The sequence below is a fragment of the Ochotona curzoniae genome, unplaced genomic scaffold (assembly GCF_017591425.1).
Source record: "Ochotona curzoniae isolate NIBS_2020 unplaced genomic scaffold, NIBS_Ocur_1.0 contig_2294, whole genome shotgun sequence".
In the NCBI taxonomy this organism is placed as follows: domain Eukaryota; kingdom Metazoa; phylum Chordata; class Mammalia; order Lagomorpha; family Ochotonidae; genus Ochotona; species Ochotona curzoniae.
In genome coordinates this window covers 4020600-4046186 of record NW_024465405.1, presented here as the reverse complement: position 1 = coordinate 4046186, position 25587 = coordinate 4020600, and the positions used below count along the sequence as shown (strand labels likewise).

Here is a 25587-nt window from a genome sequence, read left to right as displayed (position 1 = left end):
GCCTTCCCTAGTTTCAACATCCAGTAGGCATGTAGCAGAGTGTCCCCCACAGAAGGGGTATGGTACCTCCGTCACACTCCCCTTCTGCTCCCTGCCTTCCTGAACTCCGCTGGTTCCACTGACTCAACCCACCGGAGTGAGGGCAGCGGTGCCACTGCAGGCCATGGGGTCCGCATGCCAGCCCACAGGCTACACCTGCTTGGGCACTCTGCAGTGGCTGTCGGCCTGCTAGTGTCCCCCTTACCTGTGCTTGCTTGTTCGTGTGTCTTTCATAGCTTAGACTCCATTGCTAAGGACACTGCGGTGCTGACGGTCACCTGAGTTGCCCCAGGGGTTCACTGTCCTGAGAACATCCTACTGTGTTACTCCTGTGAGCTGAAGGAAGCTCCTTCCAGATGGTACAGTTCGATCCCAGGCATGCCCACCTTCAGCTTCATGGCAATGCCAAGTTACCTTTCAAGGGGGTCGTCCCAAGCCATGCTCCGTGGCCATGCTCCGCCAACTCTACACGTGGGCCCATCGGTTACACTGGATCTCACGACTTTATCATTGAAATGGGTATCGCAGCTGTGTGGAGGAACAACAAAATCATTGAGAGCAGAGGTTTGCGGAACTGTTAGTTGATTATAGCAAACACCACATGTCTGTGAGCCAGGACACCACTTGTCTGAAAGCCTTGGGACCTGCGCAGTGTTAGCTCAGACCAGACCCATGCTGCACCTCGTCACACCAAAGGGCCGCTTTCTGAAACCAGTCTCGTCTGCTCTCTCTCCTCAGCATGTATAATAAGATGTGGCACCAGACCCAAGATGCTCTGAATTCCTTGCTCAGCAAAGAGTCTGAGAAGACGTCAGAGCCCAAGAGCAACCAAGTCTTCATCTTCCAGATGTTAGCCACCTTTTACGTCAAATACGTGCAGATCTTCAGCAACCTGGAGAACGCCTACGACCAGGTGGTGCACCCACAGAAGCGCGTACTCATCCGGAAGATTCTGGATGGGGTGATGGGCCGCATCCTGGAGCTCAAGAACGAGATGGTGGAGCTGGAGCTGAGCGAGTTCCACTACTTCGACGACATCCTGCAGGACCTCAAGCTGGCCCCCGTGAGTGCCCCGCCGGGCACAGGCCTGCGCTTGCTGTGGGGCGGGCTTTCTGGGCACGTGTAGCTGCTGAGTACTCAGACCGAGTGAGCATCCTTTCCGGGGCCCGCACTGCCGCGGTCCAGGATGGGACTCCCTTGGTGTGGGGCGCAGACAGATGCTGACACCCACCTCTGGTCTCAGGCTGGGGTTGTTGTGGCCTTCCCTGACCCCAAGGTGTCTGCCCAGATGGTGGACAGGGACAGACAGACCTTTGACAAACCTACTGCAGCACAGGTCCCCCGGGTGCCATCGCAGCCCCCAGCTCTGTGTGCTTCCGGGGTCCCCAGACTTCATTTCCCCCCAGTACCTCCGGCTTCCTCACCCGCAGGTGGACATGTCCCAGCCTCTGCTCAGGGTCAGTGGTGACCCAGGGCGCGTGTCTCTGAGTCAGCACTTCAGCCACGGTGGAGAGAAGGGACCAAAAGGGCTGGGAGGTGGCCTTTTCCCCTCTCCTCTCCCCTCCCTGCCCCCTCCTCTTGTCTGCGCTAACCTCCTCTCCCCTACGCCTCCTCCCGCTCTCTCCCCACCCCCTTCCACACCTCCCCCACGCCTCCTCCCGCTCTCTCCCCCCACTCTCTCCCATCCCCCTCCCACACCTCCCCCACGCCTCCTCCCACTCTCTCCCCCCACTCTCTCCCATCCCCCTTCCACACCTCCCCCACGCCTCCTCCCACTCTCTCCCCATCCCCCTCCCACACCTCCCCCACGCCTCCTCCCGCTCTCTCCCCATCCCCCTCCCACACCTCCCCCACGCCTCCTCCCACTCTCTCCCCATCCCCTGCTCTCCTTCCCTCTCTCTGCCCTTCAAAGAACAAATGAAAATGAACAAATGGAAACCAATAGAAGGTACTGCCATTCCAAGCTACTGGCACCTCCAGTAACTCCTGGAGAGCCAGTTGCCCCAAGTTTTCAAAATGGAGCCTTCAGTGCTTCCAAGCGAATTTAGAAGAATGTCTCCCAGGAACAAACACCCTGGGTAAGGAAGGGTGTGGGAGCATATCCAGAGCTAAAGGCGACGCCTCGCCCCCAGGCATGGGGGCCAGAAAGCTGGCACCAGCGCGTCTGGCCACGCTCCCTTGTGAGCGGAGCCCACCCGTCCTGGAGGAGAACTTGCGGGCTCCCGACTCTTGCCCGGAACTGATAAACACGCCATTTCACCTTCCTCATTCCAATACTAGCTAATGGACACAATGAGGATGCATGTCTCCCAAAAAAGCAAATTAGATTTGTAAATAATTTTGAGAGTGAGGTGATAAAGGTAAAATAGAACCGAATCATTAGAAAAACGTTATAATTACATGCAAATAGTTGGCACTGATGACTTTGATTGAGAGATCTTCAGAGTCACATGCTTTGCTGTGCCAACCTGAGTCACGCTGTTTAGATAAGCTGAGCCAGTGTTGTATGTGACATAATTGTGGGGGCATGGGGACCTTCTTGGTACCCCTCTCCTTCGGGCTGAATCTGTCTCCCTCGCAGTAAGGAGCACACTTCACTCTGCTGGCCTTGCTGTCTCATGGTGGGACTGGGACCGGCTGGTCCGATGGCCAGCTCTGCGTGGTGCGCAGGCCCCTATGTGTGCTAAGCAGAGTCCCAGGACAGAGATCAAAGTGCCTTTTTGCTTGTTCTGTCTCTCCTCTAGCAACAGTTGGACATTCCCATACCAAGGTACTTTTTGAAGGAGAAGTTGGAAGTCATCAAAGGAAGAGAGAAAATCCTTGCTCAGATATTGGCCAACAGCGGCCTGGACGCCGTGGACGTGGTTGGTATCTCGGGCCCCAGGCCCATTTCCTCGGGCACAGACCCTCCATCCCGCTGCCCTTGACTGTGTGAGAAACACCTGATCTTAGACTGAGCAGACACCCGTCTCTCCTCGGGCTCAGCACAGCTTCTGCAGAAAGCTGCGTAACTTTAGCTGCATAACTATTTTTATCTGATCGAAAGGCAGCGTTACCGAGAGGATAGAAACAGAGAGAAATCTTCCTTCTATTGGCTCACTCCCCACACTGGCCAGGCCAAGGACATGAGCCAGAAGCGTCTTCCTCATCTCCCACATGGGCGCTGGGACCCAAACGCTTGCGCCATCCTCTGCTGATTTCCCAGGCACATTATCAAGGGGTTGGATGGGAAGTGGAGCAGCCAGGACTTGAACCCCATATGTGATGCCATTGTAACAGGCAGCAGCTTTACCCGTTGTGCCACAATGCCAGCCCACAGAGCTTGCATAACTCCTGCTTGTGTCTCGGTACTATGCAAATTCTCTCAGACTGAGTGCATTGTGGATTCAGTTAACTTTCCATCTCAACTTTGTGTAACTAAAGTTCGAAGCTCATGGTTAAATGTCATCGTGGCTTACTAGGAACCAGAAAACAAGTGCTCTTTTTAGAAATACTGACTGGCCTTGTATAACTTCAGTGCCTTAGTGAGTGGCCTCCTCTGGCTTCCAGCTGAGTGACCTGGGGTCACCAGACTGTGGGGCTAGGGAAGATTCCAACCCCGGCCCGTGCTCTCCAGCCCCTGCTTCTCGGGGTCCCAGCGTCCCTGGGGCTTACCCTCTTCCCATTGTCTTCCCCTGGTTCTAACTCCCCTTCCCAGCTGCCAGGCTCCTGCACCTGTTTCCCTCTCAGCCCCCTGGGGAGTGGGGAGGGGCAATCTTGTCCTGCCCTTGTGCACATGGCCCTCACTGCCAGCCCCTGCCAGATCTGCTAGCCCTTCTGTGACAGCTCACTGCCCATGACCTACGAGCCCCTGTCCTCCGGCTGGTCCCCATGGCCCAAGCAGTTGTCGTACAAAATCGCCCATCTCCAAGTGGTGACCGCTGAGATGGCAGGAACAGAGTGGGGTGCGCAGGCAACAGGCACATATAGTCCTCAGTCCCCGGTGGGTATTGCCAGCCTGGATCACAGTGCTGAAGAAGATGCTGCCCATATGCCAGGGATGGGAGGTGAGAGGGGTCCTGGGCACCCTGTCCCCCGTATGAGCTGGCACTGCCCTGCTGCTCCTTTGGCACAGGTGTCACCAGGCTGAAGTAGGAGCTTGGTCTTCTCCGTTGCATCCCTGACTGTGCCAACAGTTCACACCACACATAGCAGACGTGGTGAGGCGTCCTTCAAGGGCGCCTTGCTGACACTGCCAGCAGCAGCCGACCCTTCCTGCCCCTGCCCCTGGGACCATGCAAGCCTGGAAGTCAGTGCCGAGACTTCCATCCTACTCAGGGGTCACCCAACCTGCAGGGATACAGTGGCCTCTCCTGCTGCTCCCTGCGTGCGCGGACCTGCCTCAGTGCCTGCTCACACACACGGCTACTGCTTCACCCTGAGCCTACTCAGAGCGCACAATGAACTCTGGGCCCTCGCGTTTACCTGACTTTCCTAGAAAAGCCGCCCAGCTTACCTCCCCTTGCCCCCCACAGCCCAGCCCCTCACCTCCCCTTCTCCTCCATACCCATAGCTCAACCCTTTACCTCCCCTTGTCCCTGACATCTGCAGCCTAGCCCCTCACCTCCCCACGTCCCCCACATGTGCAGCCAAATCCCTCCGCTGCCCGTGCCCACGCCTGCCTGAGCCCTCTGAAGGCCTCGCTCCATGGCCCAGTTCCTCATTTGATCACCAGCTGTGCACATTCAGATAGCAGAGGCATTCATATGGAGCACCACCTGCTTTAAGCTCAGCATTTTGCTTCATGTCTATCTAGAATTTTAAACTCTTTACTAGAAGCGTGCTTTGTGATTCTGTCTCTACTATAGTGAGCTACCAACAGCAATTCCACATCATATCCAGTCCGCTTTCTGGATACTTCTTGTACCATTGGCTACCAAGCTGGAATGTTGAGCAATTCACGTGTGTTTTGTGCAGGAGGGTGGGAGAAGGCTGTGCCGTCCTGGAATTTGGGATCACAGCTGGGCATGGCGTAGTCTTTAGGACCAGGTCCTCCGGGTGTCGCCCTCTGCTGTTCCCAGCCGTGGGGACCTGAGTATGGTGTGGGAAGGGCCGTTGATGGTGTTGGTGTGTTCAACCAGTGGTTTCTCTGCCCTGGGTTTGCAGAAATACACTATCAAGAGCATGCCCCTGGAGGAGGCAGCTAAGGTAATCCAGATCGCCGAGCGGGCTCGGCAGGGCCGCCTGCGAGCGCTGTTCATGAAACAGATCTACCTCCAGGAGTACCGGGCCAGGCAGGCCAGGCTGCTTGGCGAGAAAGTCGTGGATGTGGAGGCTGCGGCTGTGTGCATCCAGAAGGTACCTGTGGGGCAGGGGGTCGGGCCCTGGGGTGGGGAGTGGGCAGGGGAGGCACACACATTCCACCGCTCTAACCCCAAATCCCACCACCAGAATGGCCTGCTATTCCAGAAATCTGTTCCTTTAACCTGGGGATGAACGCAGAGGAAATCTGTCTGTGTGAAAGCTTTGTGCTCTGAATAAGTACAAACACAGGGTGCTTTATCCACGTGTGTTTAAAGACCCTCAGTAATTATTGCAAATGATGTTGCTAAGACGTAGATAGAACGGAAATCTTGCATGAAAACATAAGGTGGCCTTCATCCCCAGAGACATGACCCCTAAGAGGGGCTGTGGGTTAGTGGCTGGTAGCTGCAGGCACAGGCACCTTGGGCAGACGTCCCACCACCAGTCCAGTTCCCTCGAGCAGCACCCTGCTCACAGAGGTGTCCTTAGGTGCCTGCTGTTTGTCAGGTGAGCAGTGGGGCTTTGCTCCCATCGCTGTTCCGAGGAGGCAAGGGTTGCCCATGGGGCAGTGCAGGAGACAGCGGTGGGACACAGCTGCCGTTGGGTTGCAGGGAGAACTGGTCAGTGGACTCCAGTTGGAGCCAGGAGATGAGGGCTGCTGGATCGTCCCATTAAGCTGGGATGGGGCTGGCAGGGGAGCAGAGAAGCTGTTTTCTAAGTTTCTTTGGGATACAAAGTTTTCATGTGGGAAGCTTCCTGGAAGCTACTGTGTTTCACCACATGACTAGGGACCTTCTGCTGAAAGCGCAAAGTCCCACGCTGCAATCTGGCCTAGCATAGTCACCGCCTGAAGTATCTCCTGAGGCGACCCAGGTGGGAGCGTGGCTGCGGAGCCTCAGCAGGTCTTCATTGTGCAGTAGCCCCCGGCCCGCTCTGCCTGTGCACGCAGCCAAGCCCACACGCCAGCACACAGGTCCCCAGTGCTTTGATGTATGTGGGAGAGCACATGCAATGCGGTCGGCTCTTCTGGGGCTGAACTAGGTGTTCTCCATTATCTGTTGCCAGGTTTGGCGAGGTTTCCGTCAGTGTAGGAAAACCAAGCGAGACCGAGAGGAGGAAATGATCTTCCTGGGCATGGTAAGTGTAGTTGGTTGGTTGGTTTCTTATCTTTTTTAAAAACAGATGTATTTATGTATTTGAAAGGATGACAGAGGCAGGCAGAGAGCTTCTGTCTGCTGGTTCAGTCCCCAAATGTGCGCAAGAGCTAGGCCAAAGCCAGGGGCTTTGGAACGTCAGCCAGGTCTCCCACATGGGTGCAGGGGCCCAGAAACTTGGGCCACCCCGAGCTGCTTGCCCAGTCCTTCAGCAGGGAGCTGGATTACAAGTGGAGCAGCCAGAGCCAGTGCCCATATGGAATGCTGCATTACAGCTATAAGTCTTGGGTCTTCTCTGGTTGGGTTTTGAAGGATGAAAGTTTAGCTGCCTTGCTTTTGCAGTACTTTGCCTGCTGGTTATGAAGAGTTGAAGTGGTGCGTTTGCTCTCTGTCGCCACCTAACCATGGTCCCCCAAACTGCAGCTGAAAACAGCCCCCACCTGTCCTGGCACTGTCCCCAGGCCGGGAGGTCCAGCGTCCTGTGGTCAAGGTGGCAGCCCTCGCTGAGATCCAGCCAGAGGATGGTTTGCCTCCACGCCTGTGAGCTTTCCACGGGGCAATCTTCCCTGGGGGCTACTGGATGGGACCCTCCATTCTTCACAGCCTGACATTAGCTGGCGCCAGATCCAGCTCCATGTCCCAGAGCCCTGCCTTGCCAAAGCCCTGGAGGGCGAGAGGACCCATCCCTCCTGTTGCATCACTTTGTAAGCTTTTTAAAAAAAGATTTACTTATTTTTATTGCAAAGTCAGATATACAGAGAGGAGGAGAGACAGAGAGGAAGATCTTCTACCCGATAATTCACTCCCCAAGTGGCTGCAACGGCTGGAGCTGTGCTGATTTGAAGCCAGGAGCCTAGAGCCTCTTCCTGGTCTCCCACGTGGGTGCAGGGTCCCAAGGCTTTAGGCCGTCCTCAACTGCTTTTCCAGGCCACAAACAGGTTGTTGAATGGGAAGAGGGGCTGCTGGGATTAGAACCTGTGCCCACATTGGGATCCCGGCACATGCAAGGTGAGGACTTTAGCCACTAAACCACACCGCCCCCATCCCCACTTTGTAAGTTTTAGGAGCCAGTCACACAGGTGGGTGAGGTTAGCGGCAGTGACCGTGGGAGACATCGCAGAGCCCTGGCCCATGGAACACTAGGCACCATCTGCATGTCCTGTGCCAGCCTACTGGCCAGGATTCTGCAGCCTGTGCTGCCATGTCTCTTGGGCTGGAAAGCTGCCCCAGAGCCCCCTAAGCCAGCTCTTTGCAAAGCTGATTGCTCATGGCAAGGCCTTACTTGCAGACCTGCTCGGCTTCGTTCCATTCAGGGATGCCGTGTGGAGCCATCCGGGCCTTGTTGAGGGCCGGGGGAGTTGATTGTGGAGGCATTGCTCAGAAGCGCCCCAGTTAGCACCTCCATTCAGAGAGTGAAAAAGTCACATTCATACACAGAGCCAGGTCTCTGAAAACACCAGTGAGGCGCAAAGCCCAGGCAAGGCAGATCCAGGCAGAGGCAAGAAGCAGGATGGCTGCAGGGACCAGCAGGTGTAGCAACCAGCAAGTGCCGTGAGCAGCCCTAGGGGCAGATGAGAGCCCAGGAGCCAAGAAGGCGGTCTCAGCAGGCACAGGCCCCACACTGGCCCAGGGCAGCCAGCAGCCCACACCACCCCGTCACTAGCGCCAGCACAGGGAAGGTTTTCAGTGTCCGTGCTGGGTGGGTGCCAGCAGAAACAGGTGCCGCGACGAAGTTACACACCTAGGAGAGCAACTGGGGACGGTCTAGGGAGAACCAAGAAAGGGGACAGAGACCCTCGACCAGGCTGCAGGTGTGACAAGGAGGGAGGCACAGGAAATCTCTGTTCCAGCACAGACGTGGCGGTCACTTTTCTGCTCGATGCTCACATAAGATGACCACTGCTGTCGCTCGGGGACGGAGCTGCTCCTCATCCCTCGGTCCCCACCCTCGGCTTGGCAAACCTCTCCTCCTCGCCCAGCAGGCCGACCCTGGCAATTTCTTTGCTAAGAAGAAAGCAAAAGAATATGGACGAATCTGTGACATACGGGCATTTACATCAGAATGATGTTATACCTGGAAGCAAAGGGCATTAAGAAACAGATCAGGAGAGAGTCGGCACTTCCCTGGGGAACTTCACGTGTGTCCTGGAGGATCTGCAGGACCTGCAAGATGGGGGTGCGAGCACCCCGATTCTGTTTTTGGTTTGTGCTTATTCTTCCTGTCTCTACAGTAAACCTGTATGTGACCTCTTAAAAAGCGACAGGGACAACACACACTCAGGATTCTGTCTGGGGAACAGCGTGTGACCTTTCCATGGAGGGATGTTTAAATCGTAGTTTGCAATGGGTTTTCCCAGTTCTGTGTGCTTATCCCGTGCGCATCTCAGTAGCCAAGAACTGGGACTTAAAGATCTTGCATTTTTCTTTCTATCTATAACAGTAGATATGTACAGAAGATTAGAAATGAAAAGGCAAATCTAATTTAGAAATTTTTAGCCAATATGAAAATACAGTGTTGTGTGTGTGTGTGTGTGTGTGAAGATTTATTTACTTGAAATGCCAAGTATGAGAGAGAATTGTCCAAATAGCCACAGCAGCCAGGACCAGGTCAGGCTGAAACTCAGAGCCGAGAGCTCCACCCAGGTCCCCCACACAAGTGGCAGGGACTCCCTTGAGCCATCCATGATCTGCTACCTGAGCAAGGGAGCTGGGTGACTCTGAGTGGCACCCTGGAGTGGGATGCCAGCTTAGCCCACTCTGCCTCATGCCTCCCTTTTCTGTGTGTCGAGCGTGACTTTCTGCAACCCTCTTCTTTCACAGACCAAGTCCAGCCCCCACTCACACTGCTAATACATGGAATCCATTTGCTCTGAGACGCCTACCGGCACAGCCCCGGAAGTCCTTCTTTAGTTAGTTCCTCTGGTTTAAATGTTAAATTTTTCTTCTGGGATTTTAGGATTTAAAAAACACTGGAAGGTCCTGCCAGGGAGGTCAAATAGAGACAAGATATGTTCTAGTTCCCCGTTTTGGGGGTGTTGCCGTGCGAGTGCCCTGGATTTTCATACTGGCACATCGTAACGGACAGTGACAAGCTGAGACCATTCTGTGGCCCCTTCTGGCCGGCTTCCACCTGCAGCATCGGCCCTGGGACGTGACCTTGGTGCTCAGCACAGGACTATTCTGCTGGAGGAAGGAACTCAATTCCGTGTCCCCAGAACTCGGAAGTGGCCAGCTTCCTGACGGGAAGGCCATCATGTCGGCACACGCACATCTGTCCAGTCTCGAATAGCTACGTCCAGGCACGCCTGCGCAGCAAGGACGGGACTCAGACCAGTGGCGCGCAGATAGTACAAGAAATATCTTGACTTCTCTCTGGTCTTTGAGTTTCAAAAATAAAGTTAGCATTTATTTTTGGAAACCAGGACCCCAGCCCACCCTGAGTTTTCTGACAGGGTAGCTGTGCTGTTAGAATCAGGCCCATTGTTGTAGATTTTTGTGATTTCAGTGGGGCTGGTACGGTAGCTCAACTAGCTAATTCTCCACCTGCAAGCGCCTGCATGCCATATGGGCACTGGTTCTTTTGCAAGCTGCTGCACTTTCCATCCAGCTCCCCACCTGTGGCCTGGGAAAGCAGTAGAAGATGGTCCAAAGCTTTGGGATCCTGAACCTACATGGGGGACCTGGAAGAAGCTCCTGGCTCCTAACTTCAGATTGGCTCAGCTCCAGCTGTTGCGGCTGTTTGGGGAGTGAAACAGCAAATGAAAAAATCTTTCTGTCTCTCCTTTTCTCTGTAAATCTGCCTTTCTAAGAACATTAAAAACAAATCTTAAGAACAAACAAACAAACAAAAAAAGGAAGCAGTTCACTCAGCGGAGTGTTCATTTGGCCATAAGAAGGACAGTTGCGTGGCATGCCAGAGCGTCAGGAGCCCTTGGGGACGTCACACCGAGTTATGTCGTCTATAGATAAGTGGTCATGCTTCCACAGACATTAACGAACTAGAGCCGCCGAGCGTGCAGACAGAACGTCAGTAGTGTTGCTGGCAGCTGGGGGAGGGGACGGGTGGGAGGTCAGTGGGGGCAGCGTTTTGAGGAACAGTGCAAAGCGGTTGTGAACTCCAGGAAGCTCTCCTGCCCCCCTACTCAGAATGGTCAAACTACTGTGTGTGTGCTGTGCTGTTTATCACAGCTGTTAAAAAAAAATTCGCCAGCACCTAGAAACACACGTCTTCGATGGTGCGTGATAAATTACGGCTGCTCACTGACGTCAGACAGACAGCTAAGCGGCCACGTGCTCCACAGACTGCGACACCATTAATGCCCCAACCGAGACAAAGCAGACACAGCCATTCCTACTTCTGGATCTGTTAGAATTCATGAAATACGGGAAGTTGTATCTGCCTTATTGACAGAAACTGAACTTTTTTTTTTCTTTGAAATTGTGAATTTGGGGATCGAGTTTTGTGGTCTTCTGGGTTAAGCCATCGTCTGCAGTGCTGGCCCCAATGGAGTGGTGGTTCAAGTCGCAGCTGATCTGCCTCCAATGCAGCTGGGAAGGCCGGTACACCTGCGAAAGCAACAGAGGATGGTCCAAACACTTGGCACCTCTGCCACCCACATAGGAGACAAGGATGGCTTTGGCCTAGCCCAGCCCCAGCTACTGTGGCCTTTATGGAGTGAACCAGCAGATAAAACACCTTCCTCTCTGTCTCAGCCTTTATATCTTAAAAGACGAGAGACAGCAAGCAAAAGCTGGATTTCTTGGTAAGAGTGTGATGAGATGCTTGTCTCGTGAGTGTTGGGTTAAGTTGATTCTCTCTGAAAGTCAGCAAGAAACAAGAGCCTCGGAATGTCTACGTTCTTCATCCTTGATTCCTATTTGTGTTTTAACAAGGTCATCAGAGCCAGAGTCCAGTCTGAGAAACTCCCTTCAGTGTCCTTTGCAGTAACAGTTGGGAGTGCCCAGGTCTACTGTTTCAGAGCAGTTACGTATGAAGTAATTGACCATGGCCCAACATGATGTGGTCGATGCGTCAACATTAGAAAGTGTGCTTGTGTTCAATCTTAGTGCCATAAAGATGGTCAACACGTAAAAATCAGGATTTACAACTGTACATGTGATTTCAACATGTGAAAATAAGCCAGTTTTGAACAGATCCTGTGTTTTTTTTCAATTCTTACCTTCTTACTTACTATAAATATTTTTATCTGTTTATTTGACAAGCCAAGGGAGGCAGATAGGCAACAGCCATAGAGAGCTTCCATCTGCATGTTCACTCCAGAAGTGCCTGCGAACGGACAAGGCTGGGCCAGGTCAAAGTCAGGAGCCAGGACCTTGGTCTGGGTCTCCCATGTGCTTGGCAGGAACCGAAGCTGCGTGGTCTTTCATTGTTGCCTGCTGGGGCGTGCAGCACCCAGAGGCTGGACTCGGCAGCGTAGCCGAGACCCGACCAGATCCTTGCGTTTGGACGGAGCCCGTTGCACTCAGTGCCTTCCGCACCGGGCTAGGCGGCCATCCGTGCTGCCTTAACATGGACAGCTAATCACACGTATGGATGTGGCAGTCTTCCACTTCAGAAATCAAACTGACCATCCAAAGTTTCCATCGGAGATAAGTGACGTTGAACATGAAATGTTACGGTAGCAGCCACTTTTATGTAAAAACCTCCATTTAATGTAATTCAGCTCCTTTTGACCAAATAGCTTCTACTCGGGCCTACCCGAAGCTTCTTCCTGACGTCTGAGTGGCCAGCACGGAAATCATAGCCAGGAAGAGCTGCGAGGTTTTTCCTGCCCTTTCACCGTGTAGTTTATCTGGGCTCTGCGTGGGTGGGGGTCTGTGTGTGGAGTGTGGCCTTCTCCAGTTTGCCTCTTTGTCCCCGAGTGTGTTACTCCTTGGCGTTCCCTGCTCTCCTGAAATCCTACACCGCCGAGCAGTATATGGGTTCCATTTTTAAAAGAATGTTATCTTCTGCTCACTGGCTGATAACCATAAAATATGCATTACCCCAAATCCAAGCAGTGTTTTCAATTCAATGTATTTTCCACCGTATCACTGATTGAGATATTGCCGACTCATTTTAGAATTGCATTTTTCCATTATTTCATTTTTGTTCCATTATGCCAGTGTATAAACCATTTATTTATCTGATCAAAACCAAATTTGTATGTTTATGAGAAGCTTGGCGTGTTTCCAGGAGGGACTCCATGGTAACAGAAACCAGAATTAAAGCAAGAAACCTCCCTGCGCCTCGCACCTCCTGCCTGAAGGCTTCTTCCTACCCTGGCCCTAGAAATGATTTGGGGGGATATTGCCGTTTTCAATATTTATATTCTAAAATCTACACGGGAAAATGAATAGCGCTCTGGAAATTCACATGCAGTTATTTTAATTGGCAGAGCCAATGGAGTGGACCGAGTTGCGGGGAACTTAATGAATGCAATACATTTCGCTCTGTGCCTGCCGTGGAGATACCGCGTCCTCCCAATGTGACCGTGGCGGTCTTTATGTCCCCCTGAAGCTATAGCCATGTTTGCATTGTAATAAGGATCCCTGGGGCGGGGGGCATCACCGTCCCGTCAGCCCGGGTGCACCTGTGTGTCAGTCATCCCGCTGGCACCAACCAACACGCGACAGTTTCCCAAAATCTCAGATAAGGCTCAAAAAGCCAGACTGACCGTGATGGGGTGGAGTTCTTTTATGTTCGGTGGGATCTTGCAGGCTGGTGCCTTGGGAGCCTTTGCTTTGATTTCAACTCTTCGTAATTGTGAACATCTTATTCTTGCCACCGTGATGACTGTACTTTGCGCATGTTCCAAGTCAGTGAGGCGTCAGAGCTAACTGACAGGAAGACTTGGCTCTGAATTCAAGCGCTCGTTTGCTGCCTTCTGAGGAGCTGACATCTGCCTTCGCTCGAGGAGGCTTGGGACAAAGCTCTCAGGCGCAGCGCGGGTGGGTGCGCCAGGCCCGTGCCCTCAGCCGGCCTGCAGGGCTGCGGATCCCGGATCCCGTTCAGCTGCTTTCTGAGCGTGGGAACTTGGTCTGGTGCCTTCACTCCCGTGTCGTGGTTTGTGTGCGTGACAGTTGCTCACGATGACGGCGGCTGGCTCCTGGCTCTGTGTTCAGGAGAGGAACCAAGCAGAGCATTTAAAATCACCCGCGGTGCACCGCGTACAGTAAAGACTCGCTAAGTGTCAGCTGGGGCTTTTTTTTTTCCTTATGGGTTTAGAGGCTTACATGTTCATGATTCAAACACGCCTGATTGTCATTCTGATTTAAATTAGCAAAGATCAGAAAGAGTACGTCTCAGCATTGTCAAGATACAGGAAGCATCGGCAAGAGAAGTAACCACACATCCTCACTCCGAGGCAGTTCACCAGGTCCCGCGAGGCCCACTGTCTGGGTATAAACATTTTTTAAAAGGGCCTGGGGCCCCACGTGGCAACCTAGTGGTTAAAGTCCTCGGCTTGCACGTGCCAGGATCCCATATGGGCACTGGTTCTAATCCCGGTAGACCCACTCCCCCCCGCCCCCAGCTCCCTGCTCCCTGGGAAAGCAGTCCAGGACGGCCCAAGGCCTTGGGACCCTGCAGCCTGATGCAGCTCCTGGCTCCTGCCTTCGGATCAGCTCAGCTCCAGCTGTTGCGGTCACTTGGGGAGTGAACCAGAGGACGGAAGATCTTCCTCTCTGTATATATAACTCTCCAATAAAAATAAATAAAATCTTAAAAAAGAAAAAAAAAAGTGGGGTGGGGGCGAGGGGAAGACCTAGCAGTTAGGACTTTGGTTGAGACACTGATGTCCCAAATTCGAATTCCCGTGTTCAAGTCCCTGCAGCACCTCTGTGTCCAGGAGTGTACAGAAACGTAACAGCTGGTCACTCCTGTCCCTGGGCCTGCCACTCCTCCTGCGGGATGTGCTCGGAGTTGCCAACTTGCAGCTCCAGCCTGGCCCAGCCTGGTTGTTGCAAGCGTTTTGTTCACGATGCCCATAAACAGCGTTTTCAGACGCGAGGCTTTGAGCAAATGAGACCCAGCAGCACTGACTGCGGAGCCTAGAGACATACACCTCTGCCGAAAGCTCCACCTACTGCTGGCTGGCCGTGTGACCAGGGCAGTGTCCCCACCTACACCCGCACAGAGCTGCCCAGAAGCCTCAGGGTCAGGACTTATAAACTGCTCCCGTAGCACCTGGACAGTGCCCCCAGCAGGTGGGTGTCCGAAGCAGCACGCAGCCGGGGCAGATTCCCCTCCCCCACTCACAGTTAAGCGCCCACCTGCCTTTCCAGCCGGAAGCTGGAGCCAGAGTTAGAGCTAGGAATGCAAGGACACGGGTCCGAGGGAGGGAGGACATGGATGTCCTACCCCAGGTTTTAACTGGACTCCAGCCCCAGCTTTTCATCTTCATGCATAGGGACCCCTGAGTCACAGACACATAAAAGGGTGCCTTCCTCCAAAATGAAGTGACAACACGAAATGACAGAGGCACGTGCCCCTCAGAGAGGGCTGAGGCGCCGAGCCCTCAGCATGAGGTGTGCGGGTGCAGAATCTGCGCTGGGCAAGCATTGAACATGGGCCTCCTAATGCACCTGACAGGGCGCGGGCACAGAGAACGGAGACGGGCAGACTTCCTTCCCTTGCCATCTGCCGCATTGGAGCCCGGTGCACAAGGAGCTGCCCCCGCCAGGAGGGGCCTCCCAGAGCCGCCCGCATTCAATCACTTTGTTTTTGCGAGTTTATTTGCGTCTGATAAATGGGACAGATTTTCATTGGGACGAATGTCCATTTTCTCTTACTAATTTGAACACGGATTTTTAAAGACAAAACCCATCAAACATTAGCTAAGCATTTTAAGTTAATGGACCGTGTTGTCCCATTTCCCCACAAACTCGGGCCGCACCACGGTCTGTCCTATTTTTTTACAGCCACATCAATTATTAATATGTATATTTTTGCTGACAGAGGACCTTGCTATAAATGTAGGTTTCGTTATCCCGTTCTGGGTCATTAACTGTGGAAAGCTTGTAAATATAATGGTTTATTCACATGGGAGGCTCTCATTAAGATGCATTATTGTACAGCTGATGTATTTCAACAGAGAGAGTATATTATCGTCGTTCTCGTGCCGCCTTTAATATTCGTAATTTATTTTTAAATGAGTTGTTGCTTGGCGGTGAGTTAACAAACTTGAGTTCCGTGTGACCAGAGTTGCTACAGAGGGAATGATGTTTTGTCTCAAAGCGAAAGCAGTGCATTCACGCAGACACGGAATGCGTGGCATCCTCCTGGCGCAAGGACAGTGTGCAGAAAGCTGGCTGCGGATGGCCCAACCGTAGCTGTGTCCGTGGAAGTCTGCTCGGGCACACGCGTGGCTGCGCAGGTGTGTGAGCAGCATGCCACGGGGCGCTGGGGAACAGCCAGGAGCAGGAAGGCCTGGGAAGGTCCTCCACCCCGCCCGGTGCACGACACCACGGCAAGATTGACACGCAGATCCATCTAGAGCTACCGACCCTGTGTCATGCCAACGACTGGTAGAGAATCCAGGGAACTCACCCAATACTCCTTCCAGAGCTGTTGGCTCCCGTCAAAGTCACCCACACCATGCTCTTTTTGAAGGATGAAGGGACCAAGGCCTGGCCAGTGTGTCTCCCGTTTGCCTTGCCAGCCTGGGTGCCTCTCACATTGATCTTGGAACCAAAGCTCAGAGTCTGTGGTGGCACGAAGGCTGTTGGAAAGTGCTGGACTATTGGCCTCGTCCATGCTGCCACTGCCTAGCCCTGTCCTAACTTGGCCTCCCTCCGCCCTGCCCCATCCCGTGGCCTCAGCCCAGGGTCACTGCTCTCCAGGAAGTGGCTGTGCCTTCTGGCTGCTGTCCACACAGTCTGCTGTGTTTCCTCTGCGCCAGACAGAGGACTCTCTCCTGGGCCATCTCCTGCCATCGAGTGCCCATGGGAAGGGCAGCACACAGAGGGCAACGCCAGTGTGTGGAGGGCCCGGTCCCAGGACAGCTGGGCTCTCCCTCCACTTGGCTTTGCCAGGGCTGTTCCAGAACCTTCCAACATGGTTCCCTGTGAAAACAGGTGCCCCTGAGGTCACTGCTAGGTCTGTTGGATAACTGAACTTTGTGGTAAATTCCACGGAAGCACTGGTGCCTGCCAAACACTTCCTTGGCCTTTCCCAGCCGGCGTATCTGGCGCCAGCCCGTGGGCGCAGTTGGCAAGCAGTGTTCTGGTGGGAATGTGGGGTCTCACGGTGTGCTGCAGTAAGGCAAAAGTGAGCGTAGGAACACACTCAGGCATCAGGTGCAAGTGCTGGCACAATCAGATTGCACTGTTTCAGTGTGGGGGCAGTGTGGCCTGGATTCGCTTTCTTTCTTTTGCCATTCACAGTATATCTGATACAGACATTTATTAATATCTTATCTATTGTTTTTAAAAGAAGCCACAGGCCTTGATGTAAAACACTTGCTGGCGCCCACGGTCTGTGAAAGCTCTCACCGTAGCTGACTCAAGCCTTGCGCTCTGCAGGTGTGCCCACGGCGGTAACGTACGTGCAGTAACGCCGTCGCTGACACACAGATCGCCACGAGCCACTGCGCGGTGGTGCGGCCCGGTGCCAGGAGCTGGCACTGATGGGTTTTCAGTATTGGTAACATTTGTTTCTAGTATCTGTCCTTTACACAATCTAGTATTTTTTCATAGCTTTGTTTAACCACCAACTAATAAGGACCCTGGAAAGCCGGCTTCCAGCAGCCACGTGTAGTGGGCACCAGCTCAGCCCTAGCTTCCCCTCTGACCTGCCAAGGGACCTGGGCTGAGCCTGCACCCTTCCTCGGGCCTTTGGGAGTGGTCTTTCCATCCTGGAGGCTGTGACTGCAGTACCACGGCCACCACCGTGTCTGCAAAGCCCCCATCTCGGGAAGACCTGCACAGACTGTCTGACCTCGTTCCCCTACAAGGACGAATGCAAATCTGTGTCATGGCCCTCATTTGTTAGGGCCTGTTCTAGGACCATGTTGGACTTCTGGTTAGCACAGCCCTTGGCAGGAGCTGGGCCTAAGCTGGGCACCAGGAGGTCACTTCACAACCAAGCATCTGCTGCCTTGCTGACAGCCAGATGGTGAGGGGGCCTCCTCAGGCTGATGCGGTGGGGCCATCCAGGGGACTCCTAAGGCCAATGTGGTGGGGGCACCCAGGGGACTCCTAAGGCCAATGTGGTGGGGGCACCCAGGGGACTCCTGAGACCAATGTGGTGGGGGCACCCAGGGGACTCCTGAGGCCAATGTGGTGGGGGCACCCAGGGGACTCCTGAGGCTGATGCTGTGAGGGGGGAACCCGGGGACTCCTGAGGCTGATGCTGTGAGGGGGGACCAGAGCCGGCTCCTGGCCTTTTCTCCTGAAATCTTTAGCAGAGCTGGCTGCGGGCTTTTCTCCTGAGGTCTTCAGCATAGACAGATCCTGAGTTGACGTCACTGTGTTTTTTCTCGGTATCAGGGAACTACAATGCTTTCCGTTAGTTTTTGCTTCTAGTACTTTCTTACCCTGCATCTTGATTTGCCAGAACTTTGCTTTCCATGGTTCTAAGCTGTTTTCTCCCCAGGCCCACCTTTGCCCCACCTCCAGCCCGGGATACGGTGTAAAGGACTTTCTCCCTTGACCTCACCAGATGGCGTCCAGTGTTGTGGATGCTTCTCTCACGCCTTTGGAGGTACCACCCTGCCGGGCTCATGTCTGTCCTGTTCCACCAGCTCGGTCGCTTTGTGACGGCCCACCCTTCCGCTTCCGTTTGCAGAGCCCGCCTCCTCTCTTCAATGAAGTCAGCGGTACCGTGATCCAAGCTGAGAAGATCAGCCGTCTGCGGACTCAGGTGCAGCAGCAGCATGAGGAGGACTACAAGGAGGCCATGGTCACCATCAAGAACGACCTGAAGCTCATCGAAGGCCCCGACATCAAGGAGAACCTGCAAGACCAGATCCGGCACTGGTTCCTGGAGTGCAGGTGAGCCTGCGCCACTCGGCACGCTGGGGTGGGGTGTAACTTCTCGTGTTGGAGCGCAGAGGCTTGCTGCTTCGCTGTCAGGCTGCTTGACTTCATTTTGGCTTTTCTTAAGGTTTGTTTATGACAGAAGTTCCAACTGCTGCTGAGTGGGGTTGAGCCAGGCTGGAGCCAGGAGCCAGGAGCCCAAGGTTGGCAAGGACCTGGCTATTTGAGCCATTGTCTGGTACCTCCCAGGGGGTGCGTCAGCAGGAGTTGGTGAGAAGCAGATGGGGTGCCCAAACAAGGGTGTTTCAGTTCAAGGTGCCGGCAACCCACAGGAAGTCTCACCTACTCCAGACACCCACCCTGTGGCTTCCTCGCCATGGTCCTCTCTGTCCTTCAGCACGAATCTTTACGATGAAGGGTTCCTAGAGGCCGGGTGCAGCGTGTCAGCATTTCCACTGCACAGGATGCATCTGCTGGCTCTGCAGCCCCCTCTCCCGCTGAAACCTCTGGCCGCGCTAGGACTGTGCCTGGATCCTTCGTTCTGAGCATCTCATGCGGCTGCATCTGCAGAAAGGATTCCTGGGCGGACTCTGTGCGCCTGCGATCATGGGAATGTTAGGGGACTGTGTCTGCAGAAATACCTCCCGCCTGCCGATGAAAGCTCCTTGACTGGGCAGGCGCTTGGTTACAGCACTAAAGATCCTTTAGGCCGTCCACATCACGTAGTGAGTGCCTGGGTTCAAGTGTTAGCTCTGCTCCTGATTCAAGATCTGTACTGATGTGCGTGCTGTGTTAGCAGGCGGTGATCCATTGCTGTGGGTTGGCAGGTGCTGGTCCCTTGTGGGTGCTGGTCCAGTGCTGTGGGTTAGCGGATGCTGATCCAGTGCTGTGGGTTAGCGGGTGCTGGTCCCTTGTGGGTGCTGGTCCAGTGCTATGGGTTAGCAGATGCTGATCCTGTGCTGTGGGTTAGCGGGTGCTGATCCAGTGCTGTGGGTTAGCGGGTGACAGTCCACTGTTGTGGGTTAACGGGTGATGGCTCCATTGCTCTGTCCCCGCCACCCACTAGGAGAGCTATCTCTGACTCCGGGCTTCAGGGACAGGACCAGCAGATGGCAGATTTCTCTGTCAGTCTGCTTTCCAAATAAAATAAGCAATATGTTTGAAAAGTCACTTTGATTTATAACAAAACTGTTCATTTTTGTAGTTCACAAGGACTCATTGTCCTGTGTCTGTGAACTTATCAGGAGTCTGCCCTACCAGCGACCCCACACATCTCTCATGTTAGAGACTATGTACTCAAAACTGCCTGTTCTGTACCTGAAATTATTTTATGTAGACATTTTAAAATCCAATGTACTGTTAAGGGCAAAACTATGTTGAATAATTGTGTAGAGTTATAACCCCCAGGAGTTTAAATGTACATATATGTGCACTTTTGTCAATCCGGGGTTCTCCCTGATCCACGGGGGATAATACACACACACTTGTGATAAAGTTCAGCATCTGCATTGGGCTCAGAAACGCGACAGGAAGCACGGTGGGCTGTCCCAACGTTGCCGGCACCACTGCTCTGGCGTGTCCGGGCCACGCCTGTGTAAATGAGTTTCAAGCTCCGTGACGCCTCAGCTCTGTGTTGACAGTCCACCCGGGCGGCTGCCACGTGGGTAACGATGAGAGAGAGTGCACAGCAGGGACATGTTGCACCAAGGGGCACTGCACATCCCGGCGGACGGGAGCCGGCAGACGCAGTGTTTGGCTGTGCTACTCAGAAGGGTTCTGTGTTAAAATGTATGAATTAATTATTTCTGGAATTTCTCACTTAATACTTTCCAACCATGGGCAACCGCAGGTAATTGAAACCGTGACGAGCAAGCCCACCAATTGGGAGTCCTACTGTATTCATGAGCATGTTTAACTTATTAAATGCATGTTTATATGTGCATGCAGAACGACTGCGAGGGGATGCTAGGAACCACTCGTGTGGCCGCCGCTCGGGCCAGGCTGGGGATCACTTCTGATTTTATATTCTTCCATGCTGTTGGAAGTCTTTTCTCATTAAATATCATTTCTAGAATAAAAAGCCTCACTTAAAGGTATATGAGAGGAAAGAAGAAAGACAATCCACCAGTTTGGGAGGTTTTTAAATTGCCGACGCCCCAGCTTTTAGAAAAACCGCCGAAGACGCAAGCGTCCTGACATCGTCTGCCGGCTCAGGAACGGGTGGGGGTGAAGCTGGCTGGAGAGCTGAGCTCCTCCCCCCACGCCTGGAAGCCCCGAGTGCTCGTGGGAGACTTGAGAGGCCCTGCTGGTCATCACGGGGTGCCCAGGGTCATCCTGGGCTTACAGGCGGCTTTGAAGACCAGCGGGCCAGGCCCAGGAGAACACTTCACCCCGCGTCCCTGCCCCGCGGGTCCAGGGGTCTGCGGGAGCCGTTCTCTCGGGCCGACTGCAATGAATTCACAGAGACAGAAAAATCCCTCTTTTGAAGTAATGTTAAGGTCCAGGGCACATTTATTTTCCTAATTGGATTAGGTTTATCTGATTGACTTTGATAAAGTTCTTTTTCTTTGCTTTTTTAAACCAAAAGCAACTATAAAACAAATATTGTCTTTTGAAACATGAAACACCATCAAGCCCCAGGATAAATTCCAATAAGACGTGCGAGGGCAGCCCAATGAATTATTACAAGTCATGGTTCCTGTGGGCTCACAGTCCAGAATGCATGTGCTTGGCCCCGCAGCCAGCCCTCGCCACAGCCGCAGTGCATTGTACGGCTGCTGCTGTGTTTCATTTGAAAGGCAGAGTTATAGAAAGAGAGAGACACACACAGATGCTCCATCTGCTTGTTCATTCTCCGAAGGGCTGCAACTGGGTCAGGGAGAATCCAGGAGGCTGAAGCTCCGTCTGGGCCTCCCACATGCACGCAGGTGCCCGGGAGCTTGAGCCGTCTGCCACTGCTTTGCCCAGCTGCGTTGGCAGGGAGCTGAGTTGAAAGAGGAGCAGCCAGGACTTGGACGTTGCCCTTACAAGATGCACATGTGCCAGGAGCAACTTAAACCAGCACTCCGCAATCCCAGCCATGATTACTTGGGGTTTATGTCGATTATAAGGGTTTTTTAAAATGACATATTTTCTGATATTAAAAGTAATGCGTCCTCATTGTAGAAATTCTGCGGGGTTTATTTTAAGGATGATGCGCCGAGTCTCGCCTGTCACTTCGGACAGAGACGCTGGCAGCCCTGGACCTGCCTCACTCCAGTCCTTGTCTCTGACACAGATATTTTAATCACAGTGTAAGGAATCCCTTTTCTAACTTCTGAAACTTTACCATTGGGGTTTTCCCTTGACCTTGCAATGCTTTCCAAAGCCGTGATTTTAAGGATTGCTTAACTTGCGATGACCTGGACACAGTAGTTAATAACTCGATCCTAATCTGCTAAGTAGCTTGCCAGCTCAGTGAAACCGCAGCCTCCGTCATCCTTTACTTTGCATGTATGATATGAACAGGGGGTTGGGGAGTTACTTTTTGTCTTTGTGGACTTTCTCCCTCTGTGAACAGCACCCATGTTTAGCCAGCCCCCTTTTTGGCACGCGCGCGTGTGTGTGTGTGAGAGAGAGTCATCTCTAATGTGTTAAGTGTATTTGAAAAGACTAAAGTGTTTGACATTTAACTTTTTACCTTAACTCAGAAAACACTCCTACAAAGGTTTGCACCATCCGCTTTTCCTCTTCCTTCATAAACGCCGAACGGGCTTGTGGTCACGGTTACTTGGCATCACAATGAACCTGCCAATCTAGAGCCCAGGGGAAATGTCAGCAGCCCAAAAGGACCAAGCAGGGGCGGCGCTGGGGAGCACACGGGCTGCACTAGCACCCCAAGCACACACTGCCCTAGGCAAGATGGGGCGTCGTCCGTGGTGACCTGTTACTCTGGCAGTCACGTCACATTCTGATCTGCTAGAAAGCTGCAGAGAGAAGCACAGCGACTCTGTCTTCAAGAGCCGCCCCCGGCCTCCTGGCCTACACACCCTGCCTGGCATGAGCCCAAGGGCATCACTTCCCAGGCCTCCCCGTGCCACTAGCAGGAGACGGAAGTTAGAGCAGCACGTGCCCCCACCTGCCGGGGCAGGTATTGGGGTTCGGGGAGGCCACACAAGTGAGGCACATAGGCCACCCACTCTTGGTGGGCTGCTCTGTTTCACACAGACTTGTCCTAGTGTGGGAGTTTCTTCTTGTGTTCTGTTGTCGCCAGCTTTGCAGTTCTGCACAGTTGGCACACCCCCTGTGTGTAAGGAGGGGTCTCTCTGGTCACCACCCGCTGGGGTCTCAAAGGAGGTCTGGCCAAACTTGGGTGGGTTCTCTGAGGTTTCCCTGGCTGTGCAGGCCCTGGGGTGTGCGTGGGGAGGTCACCTGTCCAGCTGCATCAGTCAGCTCTTGGTCGCTACCTAACAGGCAGAGCAGCCATTCGGAAGGAACCTGTTTCCATTTACGATTTAGAGGCTCGCCGCTGTCCATGATCATGTGGCCCCGTTAGTGTGGCTGAGGCAGAAGGGTGTACCGAGAAGACCTGTGGGGACCTGGGAAGCCCGCCTGACCTGTTCAGCCAGCCATCTCTGCAGAGTACCTCCCGTGGGCACAGCCCCAAAGACCTAGCCCTGGAGCCACCCCCACCCATGGATGGAGTCTCCACTCTGAATCTATTCAGCCAAGACTTGGCAACCAAGGCCTCAGTACCTGGGCCTTCAGGGGTACTCAGTCAGTAATCCAAACCACAACACTGCCCAAGGAGCCCGGAGGCCAGACCTTGAGCCGGGCACATCCGCTGCCTCACAGCTGCTCACGTCCAGACAGTTCAGTTGTATTTGTGCACAGAAGGAGCTGCCTTAAATGGAGTGGCGACTCACTCCGTGGGAAGCTGCTCCCTGTCCTTCCTCAGCCTCCCCAGTGCTTGGTGATGGGCGTCACTGGGTGTGTATGTAGTTAATGGGGATCTACTTGGTTTCTGCCAAGGATCCTACGTGCTTCATGCGATTCACTGGTCTGCATGTAATTGAAGTGTTGCATCAGTTTGCCAGTGATGCTATAACAAATGACAATGCAGCAAGGTGGAGGAATCCACCATGGGCGGCGGGTTGGGGGAGGGGTGGGGGGAATGCCAGTACCTACAACTGTCACATAATGCAATGTAATTTAAAAAAAAAAAAATGACTACCAACTTGGTGACTGGAAGTCCCAGGTGTGAAGTTCCAGGTGTGAAGTCCCAGGTGTGAAGTCCCAGGTGTGAACTCATAGGTATAAAGTCACAGGTGTGGCTCTTGTTTCCAGAAACATCTTGCTGTGGTTGGTTCTCCTGCTTAGCATCCATCAAAAGTTGTCAGACACATTTCAACACACGTCCATAAGGTTTATTTTCTTCTTTTTTTAAGATTTATTTATTTTTATTGCAAAGTCAGGTATACAGACAGGAGAAGAGGCAGAAAGGAAGATCTTCCATCCAGTGTTTCACTCTGGTGGCAACAGCCAGAGCTGCGCCAATCCAAAACCAGGAGCCCAGAGCTTCATCCAGGTCTCCCACATGGGTGCAGGGTCCCAAGGCTATGGGCTGTCCCTGACTGCTTTTGCAGGCCACAACCAGGGAGCTGGACGGGAAGTGGAGCCACCCTGATTAGAACCAGTGCCCATATGGGATCCCGGTTCATGAAAGCTGAGGACTTTAGCTGTTAGACTATTGCACCAGGCCCTGTAAGCTTTATTTTCAAGGGGTACTGGCCATAACCTCTTTGTAGTCAGTTCATGTGCCTATGGTTCCTGTCCCTGAGGGAGCAGCAGGATGCTCTCCCTTCTCCCCACATCCTGGGCGTCACAGTCACCTGTGCGTCTCAGCTCCTTGGAACCCCAGTGGTCACCTTCTGCCCCAAGGGGTATTTCTGCGAAAGCCCTAACCTGACCTGAGGATGCCACCTGTCTCTGCCGCCATGGCCTGGCTCTTTCCTGAGTTGTGCCTGCTCTGCAGCACAGAAAGGGGACCCCGTCAAAGAGGCCACAGCCCTTGTCCCAGTCCAGAAGGGTATAGGGTGCATGTCTCAGTGTGTATATATGTGTGTTGGTAGTATGTGGTGTCTGTGTGTTGGTGTTGGGATGTGTACATGTGTGTTAGGGTGTGTTGGCGTATGTGTTGACTGTGTGTATGTACTGGTGTATGTGTTGGTAGTATGTGTGTTGGTGTGTGTGTGTATTGGGTGTGTGTATTGGTGTGTGTATTGGTGTGTGTGTGTATTGGGGTGTGTACTGGTGTGTTGCTAGTGTGTGTTGGGGTGTGTGTTTATTGGGGGGTATGTATGTGTGTGTATGGCTTGTGCCTGCTTCCTGCACAGGCATGAGTGAAGAGTGAGGTGTGTGTATTGGGGGTGTGTACTGGTGTGTGTATGTTGGTAGTGTGTGTTGGTGTGTGTGTGTGTGTGTGTGTGTATGGCTTGTGCCTGCTTCTTGCACAGGCATGAGTAAATGAGGGACCCCCACTGCACCCTCCGTGGTGACTTTCACCAGAGACTCAGAGTGCAGTGGGCAGCATGCGCTGCTGGCCACACCCACACCCCTAACAACAGGGCTGCAGGCATCTCTTAGCTCAGGCTAAGGCAGGGCACAGGGCCATGGGGCAGCTTAGGGCTGGAGTGGAATAACCTGAGGACCATGGAGTAAAGCTGTGCAGCAGGGCACACGGGGGGATGTGGAGTAATGTGGGGGACTCAATACTGGAGCAACACAGAGTAGACCAAGGAGGCGTGAACTGAACACAGGGGCCTCCAGGATCTCCAGGACACAGAGCAACCGGGAGATGTGGAGGAACTCCAGGAACCAGAGCAATGTCTGTCCGCAGTGCACGGAGGCCCAGGGCAGGAAGCTGTGGTTTCCTCCTGCACCCTTCCTTCTCCCTCTCAGCCAATGGGAACAGGAAGTCCACAATCACCGCTCCCCTGCGGTGACCCCAGACCCAGGAAGTGACCTTGGCGGTGAGCAGGAGCTTCAGAGGGAGCTGGGGCCACAGGGCAAGCAAAGCATGTCTCTCCCAGCCCCAGCCCGCGGCCAGGAGCAACAGATGACGGTCTGCACCCTCCCCTGCCCCTACAGCCTG

At 53.6% G+C, this 25587-nt stretch overlaps 1 protein-coding gene across 2 annotated transcripts in view; it reads left to right on the top strand.

The window, feature by feature from the left end:
* IQCA1 (IQ motif containing with AAA domain 1) overlaps positions 1–25587 on the top strand; it is a 109906-nt gene that overhangs the window by 5325 nt on the left and 78994 nt on the right. For both annotated transcript variants that reach the window (XM_040972482.1, XM_040972481.1), the window contains exons 2-6: positions 778–1102; positions 2784–2903; positions 5185–5376; positions 6388–6459; positions 18265–18470. In XM_040972482.1, coding sequence (XP_040828416.1) covers positions 778–1102; positions 2784–2903; positions 5185–5376; positions 6388–6459; positions 18265–18470 — 915 coding nt within the window. The remainder of the gene's footprint in view (positions 1–777; positions 1103–2783; positions 2904–5184; positions 5377–6387; positions 6460–18264; positions 18471–25587) is intronic.